This window comes from Cherax quadricarinatus, chromosome 3, assembly GCF_038502225.1.
Source record: "Cherax quadricarinatus isolate ZL_2023a chromosome 3, ASM3850222v1, whole genome shotgun sequence".
NCBI lineage: Eukaryota > Metazoa > Arthropoda > Malacostraca > Decapoda > Parastacidae > Cherax > Cherax quadricarinatus.
In genome coordinates, this window is record NC_091294.1 from 79891174 (window position 1) to 79918148 (window position 26975).

At 45.0% G+C, this 26975-nt stretch overlaps 1 protein-coding gene across 9 annotated transcripts in view; it reads left to right on the forward strand.

Annotated features, from left to right (window-relative positions):
* Window positions 1-26975, forward strand: part of LOC128705091 (nephrin) — a 324072-nt gene that overhangs the window by 204101 nt on the left and 92996 nt on the right. For all 9 annotated transcript variants that reach the window (XM_053800326.2, XM_053800316.2, XM_053800332.2 and 6 more), the window contains exon 7: window positions 19370-19521. In XM_053800326.2, the coding sequence (XP_053656301.2) occupies window positions 19370-19521 (152 nt within the window). The remainder of the gene's footprint in view (window positions 1-19369; window positions 19522-26975) is intronic.

A 26975-nucleotide genomic window follows, 5' to 3' on the forward strand; every position in this document is an offset into this window, starting at 1 on the left:
GTGGTAGTGATGGTGGTAGAGGGTGGTAGTGATGGTGGTAGATGGTGGTAGTGATGGTGGTAGAGGGTGGTAGTGATGGTGGTAGAGGGTGGTAGTGATGGTGGTAGAGGGTGGTAGTGATGGTGGTAGAGGGTGGTAGGGAAAGGGTGGTAGTGATGGTGGTAGTGAGGGTGGTAGTAGGGCTGGTGGTAGAGGGTGCTAGTGATGGTGGTAGAGGGTGGTAGGGATGGTGGTAGAGGGTGGTAGTGATGGAGGTAGAGGGTGGTAGGGATGGTGGTAGATGGTGATAGTGATGGTGGTAGAGGGTGGTAGTGATGGTGGTAGTGATGGTGGTAGAGGGTGGTAGTGATGGTGGTAGAGGGTGATAGTGATGGTGGTAGAGGGTGGTAGGGATGGTGGTAGAGGGTGATAGTGATGGTGGTAGAGGGTGGTAGTGATGGTGGTAGAGGGTGGTAGTGATGGAGGTAGAGGGTGGTAGGGATGGTGGTAGATGGTGATAGTGATGGTGGTAGAGGGTGGTAGTGATGGTGGTAGAGGGTGGTAGTGATGGTGGTAGAGGGTGGTAGTGATGGTGGTAGAGAGTGGTAGGGATGGTGGTGGAGGGTGATAGTGATGGTGGTAGAGGGTGGTAGTGATGGTGGTAGAGGGTGGTAGTGATGGTGGTAGAGGGTGGTAGGGATGGTGGTAGAGGGTTGTAGTGATGGTGGTAGAGGGTGGTAGTGATGGTGGTAGAGGGTGGTAGTGATGGTGGTAGAGGGTGATAGTGATGGTGGTAGAGGGTGGTAGTGATGGTGGTAGAAAGTGGTAGGGATGGTGGTAGAGGGTAGTAGTGATGGTGGTAGAGGGTGGTAGTGATGGTGGTAGAGGGTGGTAGTGATTGTGGTAGAGGGTGGTAGTGATGGTGGTAGAGGGTGATAGTGATGGTGGTAGAGGGTGATAGTGATGGTGGTAGAGGGTGGTAGTGATGGTGGTAGAGGGTGATAGTGATGGTGGTAGAGGGTGGTAGGGATGGTGGTAGAGGGTGGTAGTGATGGTGGTAGAGGGTGGTAGTGATGGTGGTAGAGGGTGATAGTGATGGTGGTAGAGGGTGATAGTGATGGTGGTAGAGGGTGGTAGTGATGGTGGTAGAGGGTGATAGTGATTGTGGTAGAGGGTGGTAGTGATGGTGGTAGAGGATGATAGTGATGGTGGTAGAGGGTGATAGTGATGGTGGTAGAGGGTGGTAGTGATGGAGGTAGAGGGTGGTAGTGATGGTGGTAGAGGGTGATAGTGATGGTGGTAGAGGGTGGTAGGGATGGTGGTAGAGGGTGATAGTGATGGTGGTAGAGGGTGGTAGTGATGGTGGTAGAGGGTGGTAGTGATGGTGGTAGATGGTGATAGTGATGGTGGTAGAGGGTGATAGTGATGGTGGTAGAGGGTGGTAGGGATGGTGGTAGAGGGTGATAGTGATGGTGGTAGAGGGTGGTAGTGATGGTGGTAGAGGGTGATAGTGATGGTGGTAGAGGGTGGTAGGGATGGTGGTAGAGGGTGATAGTGATGGTGGTAGAGGGTGGTAGGGATGGTGGTAGAGGGTGATAGTGATGGTGGTAGAGGGTGATAGTGATGGTGGTAGAGGGTGATAGTGATGGTGGTAGAGGGTGATAGTGATGGTGGTAGAGGGTGATAGTGATGGTGGTAGAGGGTGGTAGTGATGGTGGTAGAGGGTGATAGTGATGGTGGTAGAGGGTGGTAGTGATGGTGGTAGAGGGTGATAGTGATGGTGGTAGAGGGTGGTAGGGATGGTGGTAGAGGGTGATAGTGATGGTGGTAGAGGGTGGTAGTGATGGTGGTAGAGGGTGATAGTGATGGTGGTAGAGGGTGGTAGTGATGGTGGTAGAGGGTGGTAGTGATGGTGGTAGAGGGTGATAGTGATGGTGGTAGAGGGTGGTAGTGATGGTGGTAGAGGGTGGTAGTGATGGTGGTAGAGGGTGGTAGTGATGGTGGTAGAGGGTGATAGTGATGGTGGTAGAGGGTGATAGTGATGGTGGTAGAGGGTGGTAGTGATGGTGGTAGAGGGTGATAGTGATGGTGGTAGAGGGTGGTAGTGATGGTGGTAGAGGGTGATAGTGATGGTGGTAGAGGGTGGTAGAGGGTGATAGTGATGGTGGTAGAGGGTGGTAGGGATGGTGGTAGAGGGTGATAGTGATGGTGGTAGAGGGTTGTCCAGTGATTCTCAAGCTGGTCCTAGTGGCATTAAAAAACCAAGACGGGAGGTAACCCCACCAAAGGACTTTGTACCTGAAGTCTTTATGGAAGGAGATTTTCTTTCCAAGCAATAGACAATCCTGAGTCTGCCCTGCTGCTGGCACATCACTCATCAACAACTCCACAATAAAGGTAAGCAGCATTTAATTATTGTTTATTTTGCATGTCACATTCCTTTCCATATAAGGAGATGTATATTTCATGTAAAAAAAATAAAAATTCAGACTTTGGGGTGTCAGGCATGGATTAATTCTATTTCCAATATTTCTTATGGGAAAAATTAACTCGACGAACGGCAATTTCGACCAACGGCAAGGTATCTGGAACGGATTAATGCCGTTGGTTGAGGGTCCACTGTATATATATACAGTGGACCTCCGGTTAACGATATTTTTTCACTCCAGAAGTATGTTCAGGTGCCAGTACTGACCGAATTTGTTCCCATAAGAAATATTGTGAAGTAGATTAGTCCATTTCAGACCCCCAAACATACACGTACAAACGCACTTACATAAATACACTTACATAATTGGTCACATTCGGAGGTAATCGTTATGCGGGGGTCCACTGTATATATATATATGTATATATATATATATATATATATATATATATATATATATATATATATATATATATATATATATATATATATATATAAGCGTGTATGCACCTGGAGAAGAGAGGAATGCAGAGGAGAGAGAGAGATTTTGGGAGATGTTAAGTGAATGTATAGGAGCCTTTGAACCAAGTGAGAGAGTAATTGTGGTAGGGGACCTGAATCCTAAAGTAGGAGAAACTTTTAGAGAGGGTGTGGTAGGTAAGTTTGGGGTGCCAGGTGTAAATGATAATGGGAGCCCTTTGATTGAACTTTGTATAGAAAGGGGTTTAGTTATAGGTAATACATATTTTAAGAAAAAGAGGATAAATAAGTATACAAGATATGATGTAGGGCGAAATGACAGTAGTTTGTTGGATTATGTATTGGTAGATAAAAGACTGTTGAGTAGACTTCAGGATGTACATGTTTATAGAGGGGCCACAGATATATCAGATCACTTTCTAGTTTTAGCTACACTGAGAGTAAAAGGTAGATGGGATACAAGGAGAATAGAAGTATCAGGGAAGAGAGAGGTGAAGGTTTATAAACTAAAAGAGGAGGCAGTTAGGGTAAGATATAAACAGCTATTGGAGGATAGATGGGCTAATGAGAGCATAGGCAATGGGGTCGAAGAGGTATGGGGTAGGTTTAAAAACGTAGTGTTAGAGTGTTCAGCAGAAGTTTGTGGTTTCAGGAAAGTGGGTGCGGGAGGGAAGAGGAGCGATTGGTGGAATGATGATGTAAAGAGAGTAGTAAGGGAGAAAAAGTTAGCATATGAGAAGTTTTTACAAAGTAGAAGTGATGCAAGGAGGGAAGAGTATATGGAGAAAAAGAGAGAGGTTAAGAGAGTGGTGAAGCAATGTAAAAAGAGAGCAAATGAGAGAGTGGGTGAGATGTTAGCAACAAATTTTGTTGAAAATAAGAAAAAGTTTTGGAGTGAGATTAACAAGTTAAGAAAGCCTAGAGAACAAATGGATTTGTCAGTTAAAAATAGGAGAGGAGAGTTATTAAATGGAGAGTTAGAGGTATTGGGAAGATGGAGGGAATATTTTGAGGAATTGTTAAATGTTGATGAAGATAGGGAAGCTGTGATTTTGTGTATAGGACAAGGAGGAATAACATCTTGTAGGAGTGAGGAAGAGCCAGTTGTGAGTGTGGGGGAAGTTCGTGAGGCAGTAGGTAAAATGAAAGGGGGTAAGGCAGCCGGGATTGATGGGATAAAGATAGAAATGTTAAAAGCAGGTGGGGATATAGTTTTGGAGTGGTTGGTGCAATTATTTAATAAATGTAAGGTACCTAGGGATTGGCAGAGAGCATGCATAGTTCCTTTGTATAAAGGCAAAGGGGATAAAAGAAAGTGCAAAAATTATAGGGGGATAAGTCTGTTGAGTATACCTGGTAAAGTGTAAGGCGCATGACAGGGTGGATAGGGGGGCAATGTGGCAGATGTTGCAAGTGTATGGTGTAGGAGGTAGGTTACTGAAAGCAGTGAAGAGTTTTTACGAGGATAGTGAGGCTCAAGTTAGAGTATGTAGGAAAGAGGGAAATTTTTTCCCAGTAAAAGTAGGCCTTAGACAAGGATGTGTGATGTCATCGTGGTTGTTTAATAGATGGGGTTGTAAGAGAAGTAAATGCGAGGGTCTTGGCAAGAGGCGTGGAGTTAAAAGATAAAGAATCACACACAAAGTGGGAGTTGTCACAGCTGCTCTTTGCTGATGACACTGTGCTCTTGGGAGATTCTGAAGAGAAGTTGCAGAGATTGGTGGATGAATTTGGTAGGGTGTGCAAAAGAAGAAAATTAAAGGTGAATACAGGAAAGAGTAAGGTTATGAGGATAACAAAAAGATTAGGTGATGAAAGATTGAATATCAGATTGGAGGGAGAGAGTATGGAGGAGGTGAATGTATTCAGATATTTGGGAGTGGACGTGTCAGCGGATGGGTCTATAAAAGATGAGGTGAATCATAGAATTGATGAGGGGAAAAGAATGAGTGGTGCACTTAGGAGTCTGTGGAGACAAAGAACTTTGTCCTTGGAGGCAAAGAGGGGAATGTATGAGAGTATAGTTTTACCAACGCTCTTATATGGGTGTGAGGCATGGGTGATGAATGTTGCAGCGAGGAGAAGGCTGGAGGCAGTGGAGATGTCATGTCTGAGGACAATGTGTGGTGTGAATATAATGCAGAGAATTCGTAGTTTGGAAGTTAGGAGGAGGTGCGGGATTACCAAAACTGTTGTCCAGAGGGCTGAGGAAGGGTTGTTGAGGTGGTTCAGACATGTAGAGAGACTGGAGCGAAACAGAATGACTTCAAGAGTGTATCAGTCTGAAGTGGAAGGAAGGCGGGGTAGGGGTCGGCCTAGGAAAGGTTGGAGAGAGGGGGTAAAGGAGGTTTTGTGTGTGAGGGGCTTGGACTTCCAGCAGGCATGCGTGAGCATGTTTGATAGGAGTGAATGGAGACAAATGGTTTTTAATACTTGACGTGCTGTTGGAGTGTGAGCAAAGTAACATTTATGAAGGGGTTCAGGGAAACCGGCAGGCCGGACTTGAGTCCTGGAGATGGGAAGTACAGTGCCTGCACTCTGAAGGAGGGGTGTTAATGTTGCAGTTTAAAAACTGTAGTGTAAAGCACCCTTCTGGCAAGACAGTGATGGAGTGAATGATGGTGAAAGTTTTTCTTTTTCGGGCCACCCTGCCCTGGTGGGAATCGGCCAGTGTGATAATAAAAAAATAAATATATATATATATATATATATATATATATATATGAAGATAGGGAAGCTGTGATTTCGTGTATAGGGCAAGGAGGAATAACATCTTGTAGGAGTGAGGAAGAGCCAGTTGTGAGTGTGGGGGAAGTTCGTGAGGCAGTAGGTAAAATGAAAGGGGGTAAGGCAGCCGGGATTGATGGGATAAAGATAGAAATGTTAAAAGCAGGTGGGGATATAGTTTTGGAGTGGTTGGTGCAATTATTTAATAAATGTATGGAAGAGGGTAAGGTACCTAGGGATTGGCAGAGAGCATGCATAGTTCCTTTGTATAAAGGCAAAGGGGATAAAAGAGAGTGCAAAAATTATAGGGGGATAAGTCTGTTGAGTGTACCTGGTAAAGTGTATGGTAGAGTTATAATTGAAAGAATTAAGAGTAAGACGGAGAATAGGATAGCAGATGAACAAGGAGGCTTTAGGAAAGGTAGGGGGTGTGTGGACCAGGTGTTTACAGTGAAACATATAAGTGAACAGTATTTAGATAAGGCTAAAGAGGTCTTTGTGGCATTTATGGATTTGGAAAAGGCGTATGACAGGGTGGATAGGGGGGCAATGTGGCAGATGTTGCAAGTGTATGGTGTAGGAGGTAGGTTACTGAAAGCAGTGAAGAGTTTTTACGAGGATAGTGAGGCTCAAGTTAGAGTATGTAGGAAAGAGGGAAATTTTTTCCCAGTAAAAGTAGGCCTTAGACAAGGATGTGTGATGTCACCGTGGTTGTTTAATATATTTATAGATGGGGTTGTAAGAGAAGTAAATGCGAGGGTCTTGGCAAGAGGCGTGGAGTTAAAAGATAAAGAATCACACACAAAGTGGGAGTTGTCACAGCTGCTCTTTGCTGATGACACTGTGCTCTTGGGAGATTCTGAAGAGAAGTTGCAGAGATTGGTGGATGAATTTGGTAGGGTGTGCAAAAGAAGAAAATTAAAGGTGAATACAGGAAAGAGTAAGGTTATGAGGATAACAAAAAGATTAGGTGACGAAAGATTGAATATCAGATTGGAGGGAGAGAGTATGGAGGAGGTGAACGTATTCAGATATTTGGGAGTGGACGTGTCAGCGGATGGGTCTATGAAAGATGAGGTGAATCATAGAATTGATGAGGGAAAAAGAGTGAGTGGTGCACTTAGGAGTCTGTGGAGACAAAGAACTTTGTCCTTGGAGGCAAAGAGGGGAATGTATGAGAGTATAGTTTTACCAACGCTCTTATATGGGTGTGAAGCGTGGGTGATGAATGTTGCAGCGAGGAGAAGGCTGGAGGTAGTGGAGATGTCATGTCTGAGGGCAATGTGTGGTGTGAATATAATGCAGAGAATTCGTAGTTTGGAAGTTAGGAGGAGGTGCGGGATTACCAAAACTGTTGTCCAGAGGGCTGAGGAAGGGTTGTTGAGGTGGTTCGGACATGTAGAGAGAATGGAGCGAAACAGAATGACTTCAAGAGTGTATCAGTCTGTAGTGGAAGGAAGGCGGGGTAGGGGTCGGCCTAGGAAGGGTTGGAGGGAGGGGGTAAAGGAGGTTTTGTGTGCGAGGGGCTTGGACTTCCAGCAGGCATGTGTGAGCGTGTTTGATAGGAGTGAATGGAGACAAATGGTTTTTAATACTTGACGTGCTGTTGGAGTGTGAGCAAAGTAACATTTATGAAGGGATTCAGGGAAACCGGCAGGCCGGACTTGAGTCCTGGAGATGGGAAGTACAGTGCCTGCACTCTGAAGGAGGGGTGTTAATGTTGCAGTTTAAAAACTGTAGTGTAAAGCACCTTTCTGGCAAGACAGTGATGGAGTGAATGATGGTGAAAGTTTTTCTTTTTCGGGCCACCCTGCCTTGGTGGGAATCGGCCGGTGTGATAATAAAAAAAAAAAAAAATATATATATATATATGTATATATATGTGTATATATATATATATATATATACATTATATATATATATATTTATGTATATTATATACATATATATACATGTATATATATATATATACATACTATAATACTATTGATTACTAATATAAAATTTCATGAAAACTGGCAATGAAACCCAATACAGTGGACCCCCGCATACTGTTGGCATCACATAACGTTAAATCCGCATAACGATACATTTTATCACTAAAATTTTGCCTCGCATAGCGCTAAAAAACTTGCTCAACGCTATTCGTTTGAGACGCATCTATGTGCGGCCTGAGCCAGTCTCACATGTTCTGGCGGTGGCATTGTTTACAAGCCAGCCTCCGCGGTAACATCAAAGCATACAATCGGAACATTTCATACTATTACAGCGTTTTTGGTGATTTTATCTGCAAAATAAGTGACCATGGGCCCCAAGAAAGCTTCTAGTGCCAACCCTGTGGTAAAAAGGGTGAGAAATATTATCGAAATACTGTGGTACCATGGTCAACTGCTGATGCTGCTGCTGCTGCTGCTGTAGCACTGTCAGCTGCTGCTGCTGCTGCTGTAGCACCGTCAGCTGCTGCTGCTGCTGCTGCTGTACCACCGTCAGCTGCTGCTGCTGCTGCTGTACCACCGTCAGCTGCTGCTGCTGCTGTAGTACCGTCTGCAGCTGCTGTAGCACTGTCAGCTGCTGCTGCTGCTGTAGCACCATCAGCTGCTGCTGCTGCTGTACCACCGTCAGCTGCTGCTGCTGCTGTAGTACCGTCTGCTGCTGCTGTAGCACCATCTGCTGCTGCTGTAGCACTGTCAGCTGCTGTTGTAGCACTGTCAGCTGCTGCTGCTGCTGCTGTAGCACTGTCAGCTGCTGCTGCTGCTGCTGTAGCACTGTCAGCTGCTGCTGCTGCTGCTGTAGCACTGTCAGCTGCTGCTGCTGCTGCTGTAGCACCGTTGTTGGTGTGGCTTATTGAGAATACCAAGAAACAATTAACCTCAGAGGGTTAGCCACCCAGGATAACCCAAAAAAGTCAGTGTCATCGAAGACTGTCTAACTTATTTCCATTGGGGTCCTTAGTCTTGTCTCCCAGGATGCAACCCACACCAATCGACTAACACCCAGGTGAACAGGGAAAAATGCCTGGAACTAGTGCTCATATTGGTGAATTTAAAGCCAGCAAAGGTTGGTTTGAGAGATTAAGAATCGTAGTGGCATACACAGTGTGATAAGGCCTGTTCTGGAAGAAAATGTCAAACAGGACCTACAGTACTCAGGAGGAAAAGGCACTCCCAGGACACAGTGTCTCATCAGTCATTGCTGCATCTTCAATAAAGGTAAGTGTCATTTATTCTTCATTTAGTAGAGTAGTACATGCACAATATATACTGCGCATGTACTACTCTACTATTGTGCATGTATCCTTCTCTTTGTGTGTAGGAAAATGTATATTTCATGTGGTAAAATTTTTTTTTTCATACTTTTGGGTGTCTTACATGGATTAATTTGATTTCCATTATTTCTTATGGGGAAAATTCATTTGCATAATGATAATTTCGCATAACAATGAGCTCTCAGGAACGGATTAATATCGTTATGCGGGGGTCCACTGTATTGTCTTGGGAGCCTCAGTTTGCTAGAGTATGGTGTAGACAGTGTACATTGAGTACATTGTGTGTAGTGTGTGTGTACTCACCTGTTTGTGGTTGCAGGGGTCGAGACTAAGCTCCTGGCCCCACCTCTTCACTGATTGCTACTAGGTCTTCTCTCTCCCTGCTCTATGAGCTGTATCATACCTCGTCTTAAATATAGAGTAGAGTGTGTGAGTAGTGTGTGTGTGTGTTGTGTGTGTAGCGTGAGTAGTATGTGTTGTGCGTGTAGAGTGTATGAGTAGTGTGCATTGTGTGAGTAGTGTGTGTTGTATGTGTAGTGTGAGTGAGTAGTGTGTTGTGTATGTAGTGTGAAGAGTGTGTGTTGTGTGTATAGTGTGTACATGGAGTGTGTTTTGTGTGTATAGTGTGTACATGAGTAGTGTGCATTGTGTGAGTACATAGTGTGTATGTTGTACATATGTGTATAGTGTGAGTGAGTAGTGTGTTGTGTATGTAGTGTGAATAATGTGTGTTTTGTGTGTATAGTGTGTACATGGAGTGTGTTTTGTGTTTAGTTTGTGTGTGAATAGTGTGTAGTGTATGTAGAGTGCATCGTGAAGGGGTCTTGAAGACAGCCAGGAGTCTTGAAGACAGCCAGGAGTCTTGAAGACAGCCAGGAGTCTTGAAGACAGCCAGGAGTCTTGAAGACAGCCAGGGGTCTTGAAGACAGCCAGGAGTCTTGAAGACAGCCAGGAGTCTTGAAGACAGCCAGGAGTCTTGAAGACAGCCAGGAGTCTTGAAGACAGCCAGGGGTCTTGAAGACAGCCAGGAGTCTTGAAGACAGCCAGGAGTCTTGAAGACAGCCAGGAGTCTTGAAGACAGCCAGGAGTCTTGAAGACAGCCAGGAGTCTTGAAGACAGCCAGGGGTCTTGAAGACAGCCAGGAGTCTTGAAGACAGCCAGGAGTCTTGAAGACAGCCAGGAGTCTTGAAGACAGCCAGGGGTCTTGAAGACAGCCAGGGGTCTTGAAGACAGCCAGGGGTCTTGAAGACAACCAGGGGTCTTGAAGACAGCCAGGGGTCTTGAAGACAACCAGGGGTCTTGAAGACAGCCAGGAGTCTTGAAGACAACCAGGGGTCTTGAAGACAACCAGGGGTCTTGAAGACAACCAGGGGTCTTGAAGACAGCCAGGGGTCTTGAAGACAGCCAGGAGTCTTGAAGACAACCAGGGGTCTTGAAGACAGCCAGGAGTCTTGAAGACAACCAGGGGTCTTGAAGACAGCCAGGGGTCTTGAAGACAACCAGGGGTCTTGAAGACAGCCAGGAGTCTTGAAGACAACCAGGGGTCTTGAAGACAACCAGGGGTCTTGAAGACAACCAGGAGTCTTGAAGACAGCCAGGGGTCTTGAAGACAACCAGGGGTCTTGAAGACAGCCAGGGGTCTTGAAGACAGCCAGGAGTCTTGAAGACAACCAGGGGTCTTGAAGACAGCCAGGAGTCTTGAAGACAACCAGGGGTCTTGAAGACAGCCAGGGGTCTTGAAGACAACCAGGGGTCTTGAAGACAGCCAGGAGTCTTGAAGATAGCCAGGGGTCTTGAAGATAGCCAGGAGTCTTGAAGACAACCAGGGGTCTTGAAGACAGCCAGGGGTCTTGAAGACAACCAGGGGTCTTGAAGACAGCCAGGGGTCTTGAAGACAACCAGGGGTCTTGAAGACAGCCAGGGGTCTTGAAGACAACCAGGGGTCTTGAAGACAGCCAGGGGTCTTGAAGACAACCAGGGGTCTTGAAGACAGCCAGGGGTCTTGAAGACAACCAGGGGTCTTGAAGACAACCAGGGGTCTTGAAGACAGCCAGGGGTCTTGAAGACAACCAGGGGTCTTGAAGACAACCAAGGGTCTTGAAGACAACCAGGGGTCTTGAAGACAGCCAGGGGTCTTGAAGACAGCCAGGGGTCTTGAAGACAGCCAGGGGTCTTGAAGACAACCAGGGGTCTTGAAGACAGCCAGGGGTCTTGAAGACAGCCAGGGGTCTTGAAGACAACCAGGGGTCTTGAAGACAACCAGGGGTCTTGAAGACAGCCAGGGGTCTTGAAGACAACCAGGGGTCTTGAAGACAGCCAGGGGTCTTGAAGACAACCAGGGGTCTTGAAGACAACCAGGGGTCTTGAAGACAGCCAGGGGTCTTGAAGACAACCAGGGGTCTTGAAGACAACCAAGGGTCTTGAAGACAACCAGGGGTCTTGAAGACAGCCAGGGGTCTTGAAGACAGCCAGGGGTCTTGAAGACAACCAGGGGTCTTGAAGACAGCCAGGGGTCTTGAAGACAGCCAGGAGTCTTGAAGACAACCAGGGGTCTTGAAGACAACCAGGGGTCTTGAAGACAACCAGGGGTCTTGAAGACAACCAAGGGTCTTGAAGACAACCAGGGGTCTTGAAGACAGCCAAGGGTCTTGAAGACAGCCAAGGGTCTTGAAGACAACCAGGGGTTTTGAAGACAACCAGGGGTCTTGAAGACAGCCAAGGGTCTTGAAGACAACCAGGGGTCTTGAAGACAGCCAAGGGTCTTGAAGACAGCCAAGGGTCTTGAAGACAACCAGGGGTCTTGAAGACAACCAGGGGTCTTGAAGACAACCAGGGGTCTTGAAGACAGCCAAGGGTCTTGAAGACAGCCAAGGGTCTTGAAGACAACCAGGGGTCTTGAAGACAACCAGGGGTCTTGAAGACAACCAGGGGTCTTGAAGACAACCAGGGGTCTTGAAGACAACCAGGGGTCTTGAAGACAACCAGGGGTCTTGAAGACAGCCAAGGGTCTTGAAGACAGCCAAGGGTCTTGAAGACAGCCAGGAGTCTTGAAGACAGCCAAGGGTCTTGAAGACAGCCAAGGGTCTTGAAGACAACCAGGGGTCTTGAAGACAACCAAGGGTCTTGAAGACAACCAGGGGTCTTGAAGACAACCAGGGGTCTTGAAGACAGCCAAGGGTCTTGAAGATAGCCAGGGGTCTTGAAGACAACTATGGGTCTTGAAGACAGCCAGGAGTCTTGAAGACAGCCAGGAGTCTTGAAGACAGCCAAGGGTCTTGAAGACAGCCAAGGGTCTTGAAGACAACCAGGGGTCTTGAAGACAACCAGGGGTCTTGAAGACAGCCAGGGGTCTTGAAGACAGCCAGGAGTCTTGAAGACAGCCAAGGGTCTTGAAGACAGCCAAGGGTCTTGAAGACAGCCAGGGGTCTTGAAGACAACCAGGAGTCTTGAAGACAGCCAGGAGTCTTGAAGACAGCCAAGGGTCTTGAAGACAGCCAAGGGTCTTGAAGACAACCAGGGGTCTTGAAGACAACCAGGAGTCTTGAAGACAGCCAGGAGTCTTGAAGACAGCCAGGAGTCTTGAAGACAGCCAGGAGTCTTGAAGACAGCCAAGGGTCTTGAAGATAGCCAAGGGTCTTGAAGACAACCAGGAGTCTTGAAGACAGCCAGGAGTCTTGAAGACAGCCAGGAGTCTTGAAGACAGCCAAGGGTCTTGAAGACAGCCAAGGGTCTTGAAGACAACCAGGGGTCTTGAAGACAACCAGGGGTCTTGAAGACAGCCAGGGGTCTTTAAGACAACCAGGGGTCTTGAAGACAGCCAGGGGTCATGAAGACAACCAGGGGTCTTGAAGACAGCCAACGGTCCTAAAGACAGTTACAAATATCAAGTTAATGACTATAATTATTAGTTAATTAAGAAGGTTGTTTGTCAGCATAAATAATTTATTGTTACTATAATTATTACAGTAGACAATTGATTAAGAGGGTAGTTAGGGTCTTGGCAATGATCAAAAGCAAAGTGAAGAACTTATGGGACAAATAGGGTTAGGTTTCTGTCATCCCAAAAATAAAAAAAAATGATAATGTGATGTGGTTGTGGATAGTCATTGTACTCTAGATGCTGTTTCTGAACAGTACTTCTAGATGTGTCATTGTACTCTAGATGCTGTTTCTGAACAGTACTTCTAGATGTGTCATTGTACTCTAGATGCTGTTTCTGAACAGTACTTCTAGATGTGTCATTGTACTCTAGATGCTGTTTCTGAACAGTACTTCTAGATGTGTCATTGTACTCTAGATGCTGTTTCTGAGCAGTACTTCTAGATGTGTCATTGTACTCTAGATGCTGTTTCTGAACAGTACTTCTAGATGTGTCATTGTACTCTAGATTCTGTTTCTGAACAGTACTTCTAGATGTGTCATTGTACTCTAGATGCTGTTTCTGAACAGTACTTCTACATGTGTCAATGTACTCTAGATGCTGTTTCTGAACAGTACTTCTAGATGTGTCAATGTACTCTAGATGCTGTTTCTGAACAGTACTTCTAGATATGTCAATGTACTCTAGATGCTGTTTCTGAACAGTACTTCTAGATGTGCCATTGTACTCTAGATGCTGTTTCTGAACAGTACTTCTAGATGTGTCATTGTACTCTAGATGCTGTTTCTGAACAGTACTTCTAGATGTGTCCTTGTACTCTAGATGCTGTTTCTGAACAGTACTTCTAGATGTGTCATTGTACTCTAGATGCTGTTTCTGAGCAGTACTTCTAGATGTGTCATTGTACTCTAGATGCTGTTTCTGAACAGTTATTCTTGATGTGTCATTGTACTCTAGATGCTGTTTCTGGACAGTACTTCTAGATGTGTCATTGTCCTCTAGATGCTGTTTCTGAACAGTACTTCTAGATGTGTCATTGTACTCTAGATGCTGTTTCTGAACAGTACTTCTAGATGTGTCATTGTACTCTGGAGTTTACCTGGAGTTTACCTGGAGAGAGTTCCGGGGGTCAACGCCCCCGCGGCCCGGTCTGTGACCAGGCCTCCTGGTGGATCAGAGCCTGATCAACCAGGCTGTTACTGCTGGCTGCACGCAAACGTACGAGCCACAGCCCGGCTTGTCAGGAACTGACTTTAGGTGCTTGTCCAGTGCCAGCTTGAAGACTGCCAAGGGTCTGTTGGTAATCCCCCTTATGAATGCTGGGAGGCAGTTGAACAGTCTTGGGTCCCTGACACTTATTGTATGGTCTCTTAACGTGCTAGTGACACCCCTGCTTTTCATTGGGGGATGTTGCATCGTCTGCCAAGTCTTTTGCCTTCGTAGTGAGTGATTTTCGTGTGCAAGTTCGGTACTAGTCCCTCTAGGATTTTCCAGGTGTATATAATCATGTATCTCTCCCGCCTGCCTTCCAGGGAATACAGGTTCAGGAACCTCAAGCGCTCCCAGTAATTGAGGTGTTTTATCTCAGTTATGCGCGCCGTGAAGGTTCTCTGTACATTTTCTAGGTCAGCAATTTCACCTGCCTTGAAAGGTGCTGTTAGTGTGCAGCAATATTCCAGCCTAGATAGAACAAGTGACCTGAAGAGTGTCATCATGGGCTTGGCCTCCCTAGTTTTGAAGGTTCTCATTATCCATCCTGTCATTTTTCTAGCAGATGCGATTGATACAATGTTATGGTCCTTGAAGGTGAGATCCTCCGACATGATCACTCCCAGGTCTTTGACGTTGGTGTTTCGCTCTATTTTGTGGCCAGAATTTGTTTTGTACTCTGATGAAGATTTAATTTCCTCGTGTTTACCATATCTGAGTAATTAAAATTTCTCATCGTTGAACTTCATATTGTTTTCTGCAGCCCACTGAAAGATTTGGTTGATGCTGTTTCTGAACAGTACTTCTAGATGTGTCAGTGTACTCTAGATGCTGTTTCTGAACAGTACTTCTAGATGTGTCAGTGTACTCTAGATGCTGTTTCTGAACAGTACTTCTAGATGTGTCAGTGTACTCTAGATGCTGTTTCTGAACAGTACTTCTAGATGTGTCAATGTACTCTAGATGCTGTTTCTGAACAGTACTTCTAGATGTGTCAGTGTACTCTAGATGCTGTTTCTGAACAGTACTTCTAGATGTGTCAGTGTACTCTAGATGCTGTTTCTGAACAGTACTTCTAGATGTGTCAGTGTACTCTAGATGCTGTTTCTGAACAGTACTTCTAGATGTGTCATTGTACTCTAGATGCTGTTTCTGAACAGTACTTCTAGATGTGTCAGTGTACTCTAGATGCTGTTTCTGAACAGTACTTTTAGATGTGTCAATGTACTCTAGATGCTGTTTCTGAACAGTACTTCTAGATGTGTCAGTGTACTCTGGATGCTGTTTCTGAACAGTACTTCTAGATGTGTCATTGTACTCTAGATGCTGTTTCTGAACAGTACTTCTAGATGTGTCAGTGTACTCTAGATGCTGTTTCTGAACAGTACTTCTAGATGTGTCAGTGTACTCTAGATGCTGTTTCTGAACAGTACTTCTAGATGTGTCAATGTACTCTAGATGCTGTTTCTGAACAGTACTTCTAGATGTGTCAGTGTACTCTAGATGCTGTTTCTGAACAGTACTTCTAGATGTGTCAATGTACTCTAGATGCTGTTTCTGAACAGTACTTCTAGATGTGTCAGTGTACTCTAGATGCTGTTTCTGAACAGTACTTCTAGATGTGTCATTGTACTCTAGATGCTGTTTCTGAACAGTACTTCTAGATGTGTCAGTGTACTCTAGATGCTGTTTCTGAACAGTACTTTTAGATGTGTCAATGTACTCTAGATGCTGTTTCTGAACAGTACTTCTAGATGTGTCAGTGTACTCTAGATGCTGTTTCTGAACAGTACTTCTAGATGTGTCAGTGTACTCTAGATGCTGTTTCTGAACAGTACTTCTAGATGTGTCAGTGTACTCTAGATGCTGTTTCTGAACAGTACTTCTAGATGTGTCAATGTACTCTAGATGCTGTTTCTGAACAGTACTTCTAGATGTGTCAGTGTACTCTAGATGCTGTTTCTGAACAGTACTTCTAGATGTGTCAGTGTACTCTAGATGCTGTTTCTGAACAGTACTTCTAGATGTGTCATTGTACTCTAGATGCTGTTTCTGAACAGTACTTCTAGATGTGTCAATGTACTCTAGATGCTGTTTCTGAACAGTACTTCTAGATGTGTCAGTGTACTCTAGATGCTGTTTCTGAACAGTACTTCTAGATGTGTCAGTGTACTCTAGATGCTGTTTCTGAACAGTACTTCTAGATGTGTCATTGTACTCTAGATGCTGTTTCTGAACAGTACTTCTAGATGTGTCAATGTACTCTAGATGCTGTTTCTGAACAGTACTTCTAGATGTGTCAGTGTACTCTAGATGCTGTTTCTGAACAGTACTTCTAGATGTGTCAGTGTACTCTAGATGCTGTTTCTGAACAGTACTTCTAGATGTGTCAGTGTACTCTAGATGCTGTTTCTGAACAGTACTTCTAGATGTGTCATTGTACTCTAGATGCTGTTTCTGAACAGTACTTCTAGATGTGTCAGTGTACTCTAGATGCTGTTTCTGAACAGTACTTCTAGATGTGTCATTGTACTCTAGATGCTGTTTCTGAACAGTACTTCTAGATGTGTCAGTGTACTCTAGATGCTGTTTCTGAACAGTACTTTTAGATGTGTCAATGTACTCTAGATGCTGTTTCTGAACAGTACTTCTAGATGTGTCAGTGTACTCTAGATGCTGTTTCTGAACAGTACTTCTAGATGTGTCAGTGTACTCTAGATGCTGTTTCTGAACAGTACTTCTAGATGTGTCAATGTACTCTAGATGCTGTTTCTGAACAGTACTCCTAGATGTGTCAATGTACTCTAGATGCTGTTTCTGAACAGTACTTGTAGATGTGTCAATGCACTCTAGATGTAAGTTCTTGCTGACTGATGTAAGTTCTTGCTGACTGATGTAAGTTCTTGTTGACATCTACCAATAAACACTTGTCTAGTCAACATTGAACAATTGCTGTGACTTGTAGTCAGCCTCAGAAATATTTTCAGCAATTGGCAGGGAAATAAGTGACTACTGTGTGACCAGCTGGGCAACAGTGACTGCTGTGTGACCAGCTGGGCAACAGTGACTGCTGTGTGATCAGCTGGGCAACAGTGACTGCTGTGTGACCAGCTGGGCAACAGTGACTGCTGTGTGATCAGCTGGGCAACAGTGACTGCTGTGTGACCAGCTGGGCAACAGTGACTGCTGTGTGACCAGCTGGGCAACAGTGACTGCTGTGTGACCAGCTGGGCAACAGTGACTGCTGTGTGATCAGCTGGGCAACAGCACAAGTGATACTTTTTTGCATGTGAGTGGTGGCAAGTTGTTTAGTTTTCCTGTCTTTGTGGCTGGGATTTCGCATGCTAGTCTTGATGCTATAGTAGAGAAGAAGACATTAAGAGTGTTGGCAGTGTCTGTAGGTTGGATGTGTGGTTCAGCTGGTTTAGTTGAGTTTATATCTCTGTTGCTGGACAGTTTTCTAGAGTCCAGGATTTCAGAGAGGGTTTTACCAGGTCTGTTTCATATCCTCTTTTATTTTCTTAAGCCTGCTTGCATAATAAAGTTGCATTAAACTCAGTCTGAATCATAAGTTATTTATGCAGACATGAATTAGGTTTCACACATACAGTAACACTATGGTGGTGTCAGTCCTATGGCAAGGTGGGGTACCATTTACAGCCCTATGGTGGAGGCAGCCCTACAACAAGGGCATGGTGAGTCTTCTTAAGGTCAGGTGGAGTACCATTTACAGTCCTATGGTGGGAGCAATCTTACAATCTTGCAACAAGGGCACAGTGAGTCTGCTTCAGCACAAGTGATGTAGCAATTAGCTATACTCATACCTGAGTTACACTATGTCATTGTTGATGACCTATACCTTGGTTACATCATGTCATCGGTCATCTCCAACAGACTCATCTACATTGCCCACTCACACAGAGCTCATAGAGAGTAGCAAAGGTGCTGGTGCAGCAGAAGTAACATGTCTGGTATATCTGGGCCAGTGTCTTGCTGATATAAGGCTCTCAACTCTCAAAAGCTCTGCTCAGTTTAAGCACCTTTGCTGCACTTCAGATTTTTCAAATGAAAGTTGCACCATCGTAGATGAATTTTACGGAGCGATGATGGGAAATATGCTTCAATTTTGCAATAGTCTTCCATCAAAAATGTCATAGAAGATTATGTGTTAATCAATGGTCTACTGTGTTATATTGTTATTATTGCTTTATTATTGTTCCTTGCTTCCTCCCTATTGTCCTACCTGTCTTTCTGCCTGCCTGCCTGCCTTCCTTGCTGCCTGCCTGCCTTCCTTGCTGCCTGCCTGCCTTCCTTGCTGCCTGCCTGCCTTCCTTGCTGCCTGCCTGCCTTCCTTGCTGCCTGCCTGCCTGCCTTCCTTGCTGCCTGCCTGCCTTCCTTGCTGCCTGCCTGCCTTCCTTGCTGCCTGCCTGCCTTCCTTGCTGTCTGCCTGCCTTCCTTGCTGCCTGCCTGCCTTCCTTGCTGCCTGCCTGCCTGCCTTCCTTGCTGCCTGCCTGCCTTCCTTGCTGTCTGCCTGCCTTCCTTGCTGCCTGCCTGCCTTCCTTGCTGCCTGCCTGCCTTCCTTGCTGTCTGCCTGCCTTCCTTGCTGCCTGCCTGCCTGCCTTCCTTGCTGCCTGCCTGCCTTCCTTGCTGTCTGCCTGCCTTCCTTGCTGCCTGCCTGCCTTCCTTGCTGCCTGCCTGCCTTCCTTGCTGCCTGCCTGCCTGCCTTCCTTGCTGCCTGCCTGCCTGCCTGCCTGCCTGCCTGCCTTCCTTGCTGCCTGCCTGCCTGCCTTCCTTGCTGCCTGCCTGCCTTCCTTCCTTGCTGCCTGCCTGCCTTCCTTGCTGCCTGCCTGCCTTCCTTGCTGCCTGCCTGCCTGCCTTCCTTGCTGCCTGCCTGCCTTCCTTGCTGCCTGCCTACCTTCCTTGCTGCCTGCCTGCCTTCCTTGCTGCCTGCCTGCCTTCCTTGCTGCCTGCCTGCCTTCCTTGCTGTCTGCCTGCCTTCCTTGCTGCCTTGCCTCCTTCCTGGCTGCCTTCCCGCCTTCCTTGCTGCTGCCTGCCTGCCTTCCTTTCCTGCCTGCCTGCCTGCCTGCCTTCCTTGCTGCCTGCCTGCTGCTTGCTGTCTGCCTGCCTTCCTTGCTGCCTGCCTGCCTTCCTTGCTGCCTGCCTGCCTTCCTTGCTGCCTGCCTGCCTGCCTTCCTTGCTGCCTGCCTGCCTGCCTTCCTTGCTGCCTGCCTGCCTGCCTTCCTTGCTGCCTGCCTGCCTTCCTTGCTGCCTGCCTGCCTTCCTTTCTCCCTGCCTGCCTGCCTTCCTTTCTCCCTGCCTGCTTGCTTGCCTGTCTGACTGCTTGTCTGCCTGCCTGTTATCCACTACAGCACTTCACTAACACTGCCACTACATTCCACAGTGGAACCACTGACAGTGGAACTGTTGGGTCCTGATGAAGCTCTGACCTCCGGTGTAGAGTACAAGGTGACCTGCCAGAGTACAGGAGCTCGTCCTACAGCAGTACTAACCTGGTGGTTGGATGGTCAACAACTCTTCAACCATACCTCTCATGTGAGTACATGGATAACCTCTCATGTGAGTACATGGATAACCTCTCATGTGAGTACATCGATAACCTCTCATGTGAGTACATCAATAACCTCTCATGTGAGTACATCAATAACCTCTCATGTGAGTACATCGATAACCTCTCATGTGAGTACATCAATAACCTCTCATGTGAGTACATCAATAACCTCTCATGTGAGTACATCGATAACCTCTCATGTGAGTACATCAATAACCTCTCATGTGAGTACATCAATAACCTCTCATGTGAGTACATCAATAACCTCTCATGTGAGTACATCAATAACCTCTCATGAGAGTACATCAATAACCTCTCATGAGAGTACATCGATAACCTCTCATGAGAGTACATCGATAACCTCTCATGAGAGTACATCGATAACCTCTCATGAGAGTACATCGATAACCTCTCATGAGAGTACATCGATAACCTCTCATGTGAGTACATCAATAACCTCTCATGTGAGTACATCAATAACCTCTCATGTGAGCATTACATCAACTCATGTGAGTACATCAATAACCTCTCATGTGAATACATCAATAACCTCTCATGTGAGCACTACATCAACTCATGTGAGTACATCAGTAACCTCTCATGTGAGCACTACATCAACTCATGTGAGTACATCAATAACCTCTCATGTGAGCACTACATCAACTCATGTGAGTACATCAGTAACCTCTCATGTGAGCACTACATCAACTCATGTGAGTACATCAATAACCTCTCATGTGAGCACTACATCAACTCATGTGAGCACTACATCAACTCATGTGAGCACTACATCAACTCATGTGAGCACTACATCAACTCATGTGAGCACTACATCAACTCATGTGAGCACTACATCAACTCATGTGAGCACTACATCAACTCATGTGAGCACTACATCAACTCATGTGAGCACTACATCAACTCATGTGAGTACAACACTGGTTGACAGGGGGACCTCTGAAATCTTCAGACAGATAGATCTGGATTTTAGGCTATTTTATGCACATTCATGATTTTACAAAAGTTGAGTTTGACACAGAAAACTTCATAGAGACGTTTGTGTCTAGTTTTAGGCCTAGGGTTCTATTGCAATGATCTAGTTTTAGGCCTAGGGTTCTATTGCGATGATCTAGTTTTAGGCCTAGGGTTCTATTGCGATGATCTAATTTTAGGCCTAGGGTTCTATTGCAATGATCTAGTTTTAGGCCTAGGGTTCTATTGCGATGATCTAGTTTTAGGCCTAGGGTTCTATTGCGATGATCTAGTTTTAGGCCTAGGGTTCTATTGCAATGATCTAGTTTTAGGCCTAGGGTTCTATTGCGATGATCTAGTTTTAGGCCTAGGGTTCTATTGCGATGATCTAGTTTTAGGCCTAGGGTTCTATTGCGATGATCTAGTTTTAGGCCTAGGGTTCTATTGCGATGATCTAGTTTTAGGTCTAGGGTTCTATTGCGATGATCTAGTTTTAGGTCTAGGGTTCTATTGCAATGATCTAGTTTTAGGCCTAGGGTTCTATTGCGATGATCTAGTTTTAGGTCTAGGGTTCTATTGCAATGATCTAGTTTAATGGCAGGATTCATATTAGACTTTATTGTTATTTATATGCAGTATGTACAATTGTATGAGTGTATATTGTGTCTATCGTGTATTTTGTGTGATGGTTCATACAGCAGCTTTATGTTGGGTTATTAACAATGTTGACATTACAGGGGATCCTCGACTTGCTATGGGGTCACATTCCCATGAACCCATTGTAAGTTCCACATACCCTAAGCTGAAAATATCGTAAGTCAAAAATAAATATGCTCTGCTAAATAAACAAGCCAATAAATAACTAGTGTCAGTGAATAAGACAATAAACAAATAATTATTGTAACTAAATACTGGTATTGAAAAGTTAATAAATGAATACAAGTTAGGGACTTGTTGCCTTCATGCTGGATAATTATCTTATGTTTCCTCTCTAAAGTTTTTGTTGCAGCATCATTGTAAAGTTGAAATATTGTAAGTTGAACCATCATAAAGTTGAAATATTGTAAGTTGAACCAATGTAAAGTTGAAATATTGTAAGTTGAACCATCGTAAAGTTGAAATATTGTAAGTTGAACCATTGTAAAGTTGAAATATTGTAAGTTGAACCATTGTAAAGTTGAAATATTGTAAGTTGAACCATCGTAAAGTTGAAATATTGTAAGTTGAATAATTGTAAAGTTGAAATATTGTAAGTTGAACCATTGTAAAGTTGAAATATTGTAAGTTGAACCATCATAAAGTTGAAATATTGTAAGTTGAACCATCATAAAGTTGAAATATTGTAAGTTGAACCATCGTAAAGTTGAAATATTGTAAGTTGAACCATTGTAAAGTTGAAATATTGTAAGTTGAACCATTGTAAAGTTGAAATATTGTAAGTTGAACCATCGTAAAGTTGAAATATTGTAAGTTGAACCTGGAGTTTACCTGGAGAGAGTTTCGGGGGTCAACGCCCCCGCGGCCCGGTCTGTGACCAGGCCTCCTGGTGGATCAGCGCCTGATCAACCAGGCTGTTGCTGCTGGCTGCACGCAAACCAACGTACGAGCCACAGCCCGGCTGATCAGGAACTGACTTTAGGTGCTTGTCCAGTGCCAGCTTGAAGACTGCCAGGGGTCTGTTGGTAATCCCCCTTATGTGTGCTGGGAGGCAGTTGAACAGTCTCGGGCCCCTGACACTTATTGTATGATCTCTTAACGTGCTAGTGACACCCCTGCTTTTCATTGGGGGGATGGTGCATCGTCTGCCAAGTCTTTTGCTTTCGTAGTGAGTGATTTTCGTGTGCAAGTTCGGTACTAGTCCCTCTAGGATTTTCCAGGTGTATATAATCATGTATCTCTCCCGCCTGCGTTCCAGGGAATACAGGTTTAGAAACCTCAAGCGCTTCCAGTAATTGAGGTGTTTTATCTCCGTTATGCGTGCCGTGAAAGTTCTCTGTACATTTTCTAGGTCGGCAATTTCACCTGCCTTGAAAGGTGCTGTTAGAGTGCAGCAATATTCCAGCCTAGATAGAACAAGTGACCTGAAGAGTGTCATCATGGGCTTGGCCTCCCTAGTTTTGAAGGTTCTCATTATCCATCCTGTCATTTTTCTAGCAGATGCGATTGATACAATGTTATGGTCCTTGAAGGTGAGATCCTCCGACATAATCACTCCCAGGTCTTTGACGTTGGTGTTTCGCTCTATTTCGTGGCCAGAATTTGTTTTGTACTCTGATGAAGATTTAATTTCCTCATGTTTACCATATCTGAGTAATTGAAATTTCTCATCGTTGAACTTCATATTGTTTTCTGCAGCCCACTGAAAGATTTGGTTGATGTCCGCCTGGAGCCTTGCAGTGTCTGCAATGGAAGACACTGTCATGCAGATTCGGGTGTCATCTGCAAAGGAAGACACGGTGCTGTGGCTGACATCCTTGTCTATGTCGGATATGAGGATGAGGAACAAGATGGGAGCTAGTACTGTGCCTTGTGGAACAGAGCTTTTCACCGTAGCTGCCTCGGACTTTACTCTGTTGACGACTACTCTCTGTGTTCTGTTAGTGAGGAAATTATAGATCCATTGACCGACTTTTCCTGTTATTCCTTTAGCGCGCATTTTGTGCGCTATTACGCCATGGTCACACTTGTCGAAGGCTTTTGCAAAGTCTGTATATATTACATCTGCATTACTTAAGAAATCGTAATGACACGATTGCAAATAAACCATACCCCCGGCCGGGATTGAACCCGCGGTCATAGAGTCTCAAAACTCCAGCCCGTCGCGCTAGCCACTAGACCAGCTAGCCACAATAAGATTCATCCAACTAGGTATATTTCTACACCATAGGAAAGTTAGCACAGGCACCTCTGTGACCACAAATGCAAGTTTTTACAGACGAATCTCCAGCTAGCGTGGCCGTGACGAACTCTAGCTCAAGTCCCTTCACTGCCGTCAACATGACTTAAGAAATCGTAATGACACGATTGCAAATAAACCATACCCCGGCCGGGATTGAACCCGCGGTCATAGAGTCTCAAAACTCCAGCCCGTCGCGCTAGCCACTAGACCAGCTAGCCACAATAAGATTCATCCAACTAGGTATATTTCTACACCATAGGAAAGTTAGCACAGGCACCTCTGTGACCACAAATGCAAGTTTTTACAGACGAATCTCCAGCTAGCGTGGCCGTGACGAACTCTAGCTCAAGTCCCTTCACTGCCGTCACGGCCACGCTAGCTGGAGATTCGTCTGTAAAAACTTGCATTTGTGGTCACAGAGGTGCCTGTGCTAACTTTCCTATGGTGTAGAAATATACCTAGTTGGATGAATCTTATTGTGGCTAGCTGGTCTAGTGGCTAGCGCGACGGGCTGGAGTTTTGAGACTCTATGACCGCGGGTTCAATCCCGGCCGGGGGTATGGTTTATTTGCAATCGTGTCATTACGATTTCTTAAGTCATGTTGACGGCAGTGAAGGGACTTGAGCTAGAGTTCGTCACGGCCACGCTAGCTGGAGATTCGTCTGTAAAAACTTGCATTTGTGGTCACAGAGGTGCCTGTGCTAACTTTCCTATGGTGTAGAAATATACCTAGTTGGATGAATCTTATTGTGGCTAGCTGGTCTAGTGGCTAGCGCGACGGGCTGGAGTTTTGAGACTCTATGACCGCGGGTTCAATCCCGGCCGGGGGTATGGTTTACATCTGCATTCTTTTTGTCTTCTAGTGCATTTAGGACCTTGTCGTAGTGATCCAGTAGCTGAGACAGACAGGAGCGACCTGTTCTAAACCCATGTTGCCCTGGGTTGTGTAACTGATGGGTTTCTAGATGGGTGGTGATCTTGCTTCTTAGGACCCTTTCAAAGATTTTTATGATATGGGATGTTAGTGCTATTGGTCTGTAGTTCTTTGCTGTTGCTTTACTGCCCCCTTTGTGGAGTGGGGCTATGTCTGTTGTTTTTAGTAACTGAGGGACGACCCCCGTGTCCATGCTCCCTCTCCATAGGATGGAAAAGGCTCGTGATAGGGGCTTCTTGCAGTTCTTGATGAACACAGAGTTCCATGAGTCTGGCCCTGGGGCAGAGTGCATGGGCATGTCATTTATTGCCTGTTCGAAGTCATTTGGCGTCAGGATAACATCGGATAGGCTTGTGTTAATCAAATTTTGTGGCTCTCTCATAAAAAATTCATTTTGATCTTCGACTCTCAGTCTGGTTAGCGGCTTGCTAAAAACTGAGTCATATTGGGACTTGAGTAGCTCACTCATTTCCTTGCTGTCATCTGTGTAGGACCCATCTTGTTTAAGTAGGGGCCCAATACTGGGCGTTGTTCTCGATTTTGATTTGGCATAGGAGAAGAAATACTTTGGGTTTCTTTCGATTTCATTTATAGCTTTTAGTTCTTCCCGCGATTCCTGACTCCTAAAGGATTCTTTTAGCTTAAGTTCGATGCTTGCTATTTCTCTGACCAGTGTCTCCCTGCGCATTTCAGATATATTGACCTCTTTTAGCCGCTCTGTTATTCTTTTCCGTCGCCTGTAAAGGGAGCGCCTGTCTCTTTCTATTTTACATCTACTCCTCCTTTTTCTTAGAGGAATAAGCCTTGTGCATACATCGAGTGCCACCGAGTTAATCTGTTCTAGGCATAAGTTTGGGTCTGTGTTGCTTAGTATATCTTCCCAGCTTATATCGGTTAGGACTTGGTTTACTTGGTCCCACTTTATGTTTTTGTTATTGAAGTTGAATTTGGTGAATGCTCCCTCGTGACTAGTCTCATTTTGTCGGTCTGGGGCTCCTCGCATACATGTCTGAAATATTGTAAGTTGAATCATCGTAAAGTTGAAATATCCTAAGTTAAACCATCGTAAAGTTGAAATATTGTAAGTTGAACCATCGTAAAGTTGAAATATCTTACGTTGAAACAGTGTACGGTTTAAATATCTTAAGTTGAACCATTGTAAAACTGAAATATAAGTAAACCGCTTCCATTTTTGCACACCATGAGTGCAGAATACAAAAATTGATAACTCTGATTTTTCTGAGGACTACACAAAACTTATGTAAGTTTAGATCATCAAAAAGTCCACTTGCTAATATCCAAAATGACTTAGACATTTGACAAAATTTTGATTTGGCAACAGATTTGTTGCAGTGTAAAAAATGAGAACTTTTATTTTTTATTTATTTATTGCACGATATTCATGAAATTGTCCTTATACACTCCGAGTCTATAATAAAAATTTGGATAAAATCATACAATGGATGAAGGAAAAAATCTATGGCAACTCCCCCTTAACCCTTTAACTGTTGGTGCCGTAGTACTGCGGCTTATGAGCCAGTGTTGATGCCGTAGTACTACACCAAAATTCTAGCAGCTTTAAATCTAGTGGGAGAAAGCTGGTAGGCCTACATGTGAGAGAATGGGTCTGCGTGGTTAGTGTACACTGCATAAAAAAAATTGGGGAACCAGTGGTGCATTGTGGGAATGCCATTTCAGAAGTCCTTATTCAGCATACCTAGCGGTAAGAAATATCTGACTCCCCGGCGAATCTGGGACTCTTCTATTCCCAAGTGATAGTTCTAACACAGATGGAAGTGTTATTGAAGACGAATTTCATGGTTTTGAGGAGTTTGTGACCAAAAGCAATGCCCAGGATACCAGAAGGAAGGAAGGAAGGAAGAACAGAAGGAAGAAAGGAAGGAAGGAAGGAAGAGATGAGAGGAAGGAAGGAAGAAGGGAAGGAAGGAAAAAGGGAAGGAAGGAAGGGAGAAAGGAAGGAAGAAGGAAGAGATGAGAGGAAGGAAGGAAGAAGTAAGGAAGAAAGGAAGGAAGGAAGGAAGGAAGAGATGAGAGGAAGGAAGGAAGAAGGGAAGGAAGGAAGGAAGGAAGAAGGGAAGGAAGGAAGGGAGAAAGGAAGGAAGAAGGAAGAGATGAGAGGAAGGAAGGAAGAAGTAAGGAAGAAGGGAAGGAAGGAAGGAAGGAAGGAAGAAGGAAGAAGGGAAGGAAGGCAGGAAGGAAGTAAGGAAGAAGATAAGGAAGAAAGGAAGGAAGGAAGGAAGAAGTAAGGAAAAAGGGAAGGAAGGAAGGATGACCCAGATGATCATCAACTTGGGCTCACCCAAAAAAGTCAGAGTGACTTATTTCCATGTGGGTGTTGGGAAAGACACCATGGTTGGTGGGGAAGACTGTGTGTGGGTAATTGTTAGTGGTGGTTGTGTAATGTGTCACTGTGACACCATGGTTGGTGGGGCAGACTGTGTGGGTAATTGTTAGTGGTGGTTGTGTAATGTGTCACTGTGACACCATGGTTGGTGGGGCAGACTGTGTGGGTAATTGTTAGTGGTGGTTGTGTAATGTGTCACTGTGACACCAGCTATGCCACTTTTAGCACATATACAACAAAGGCTACCCATACACAACAAACTTCCAC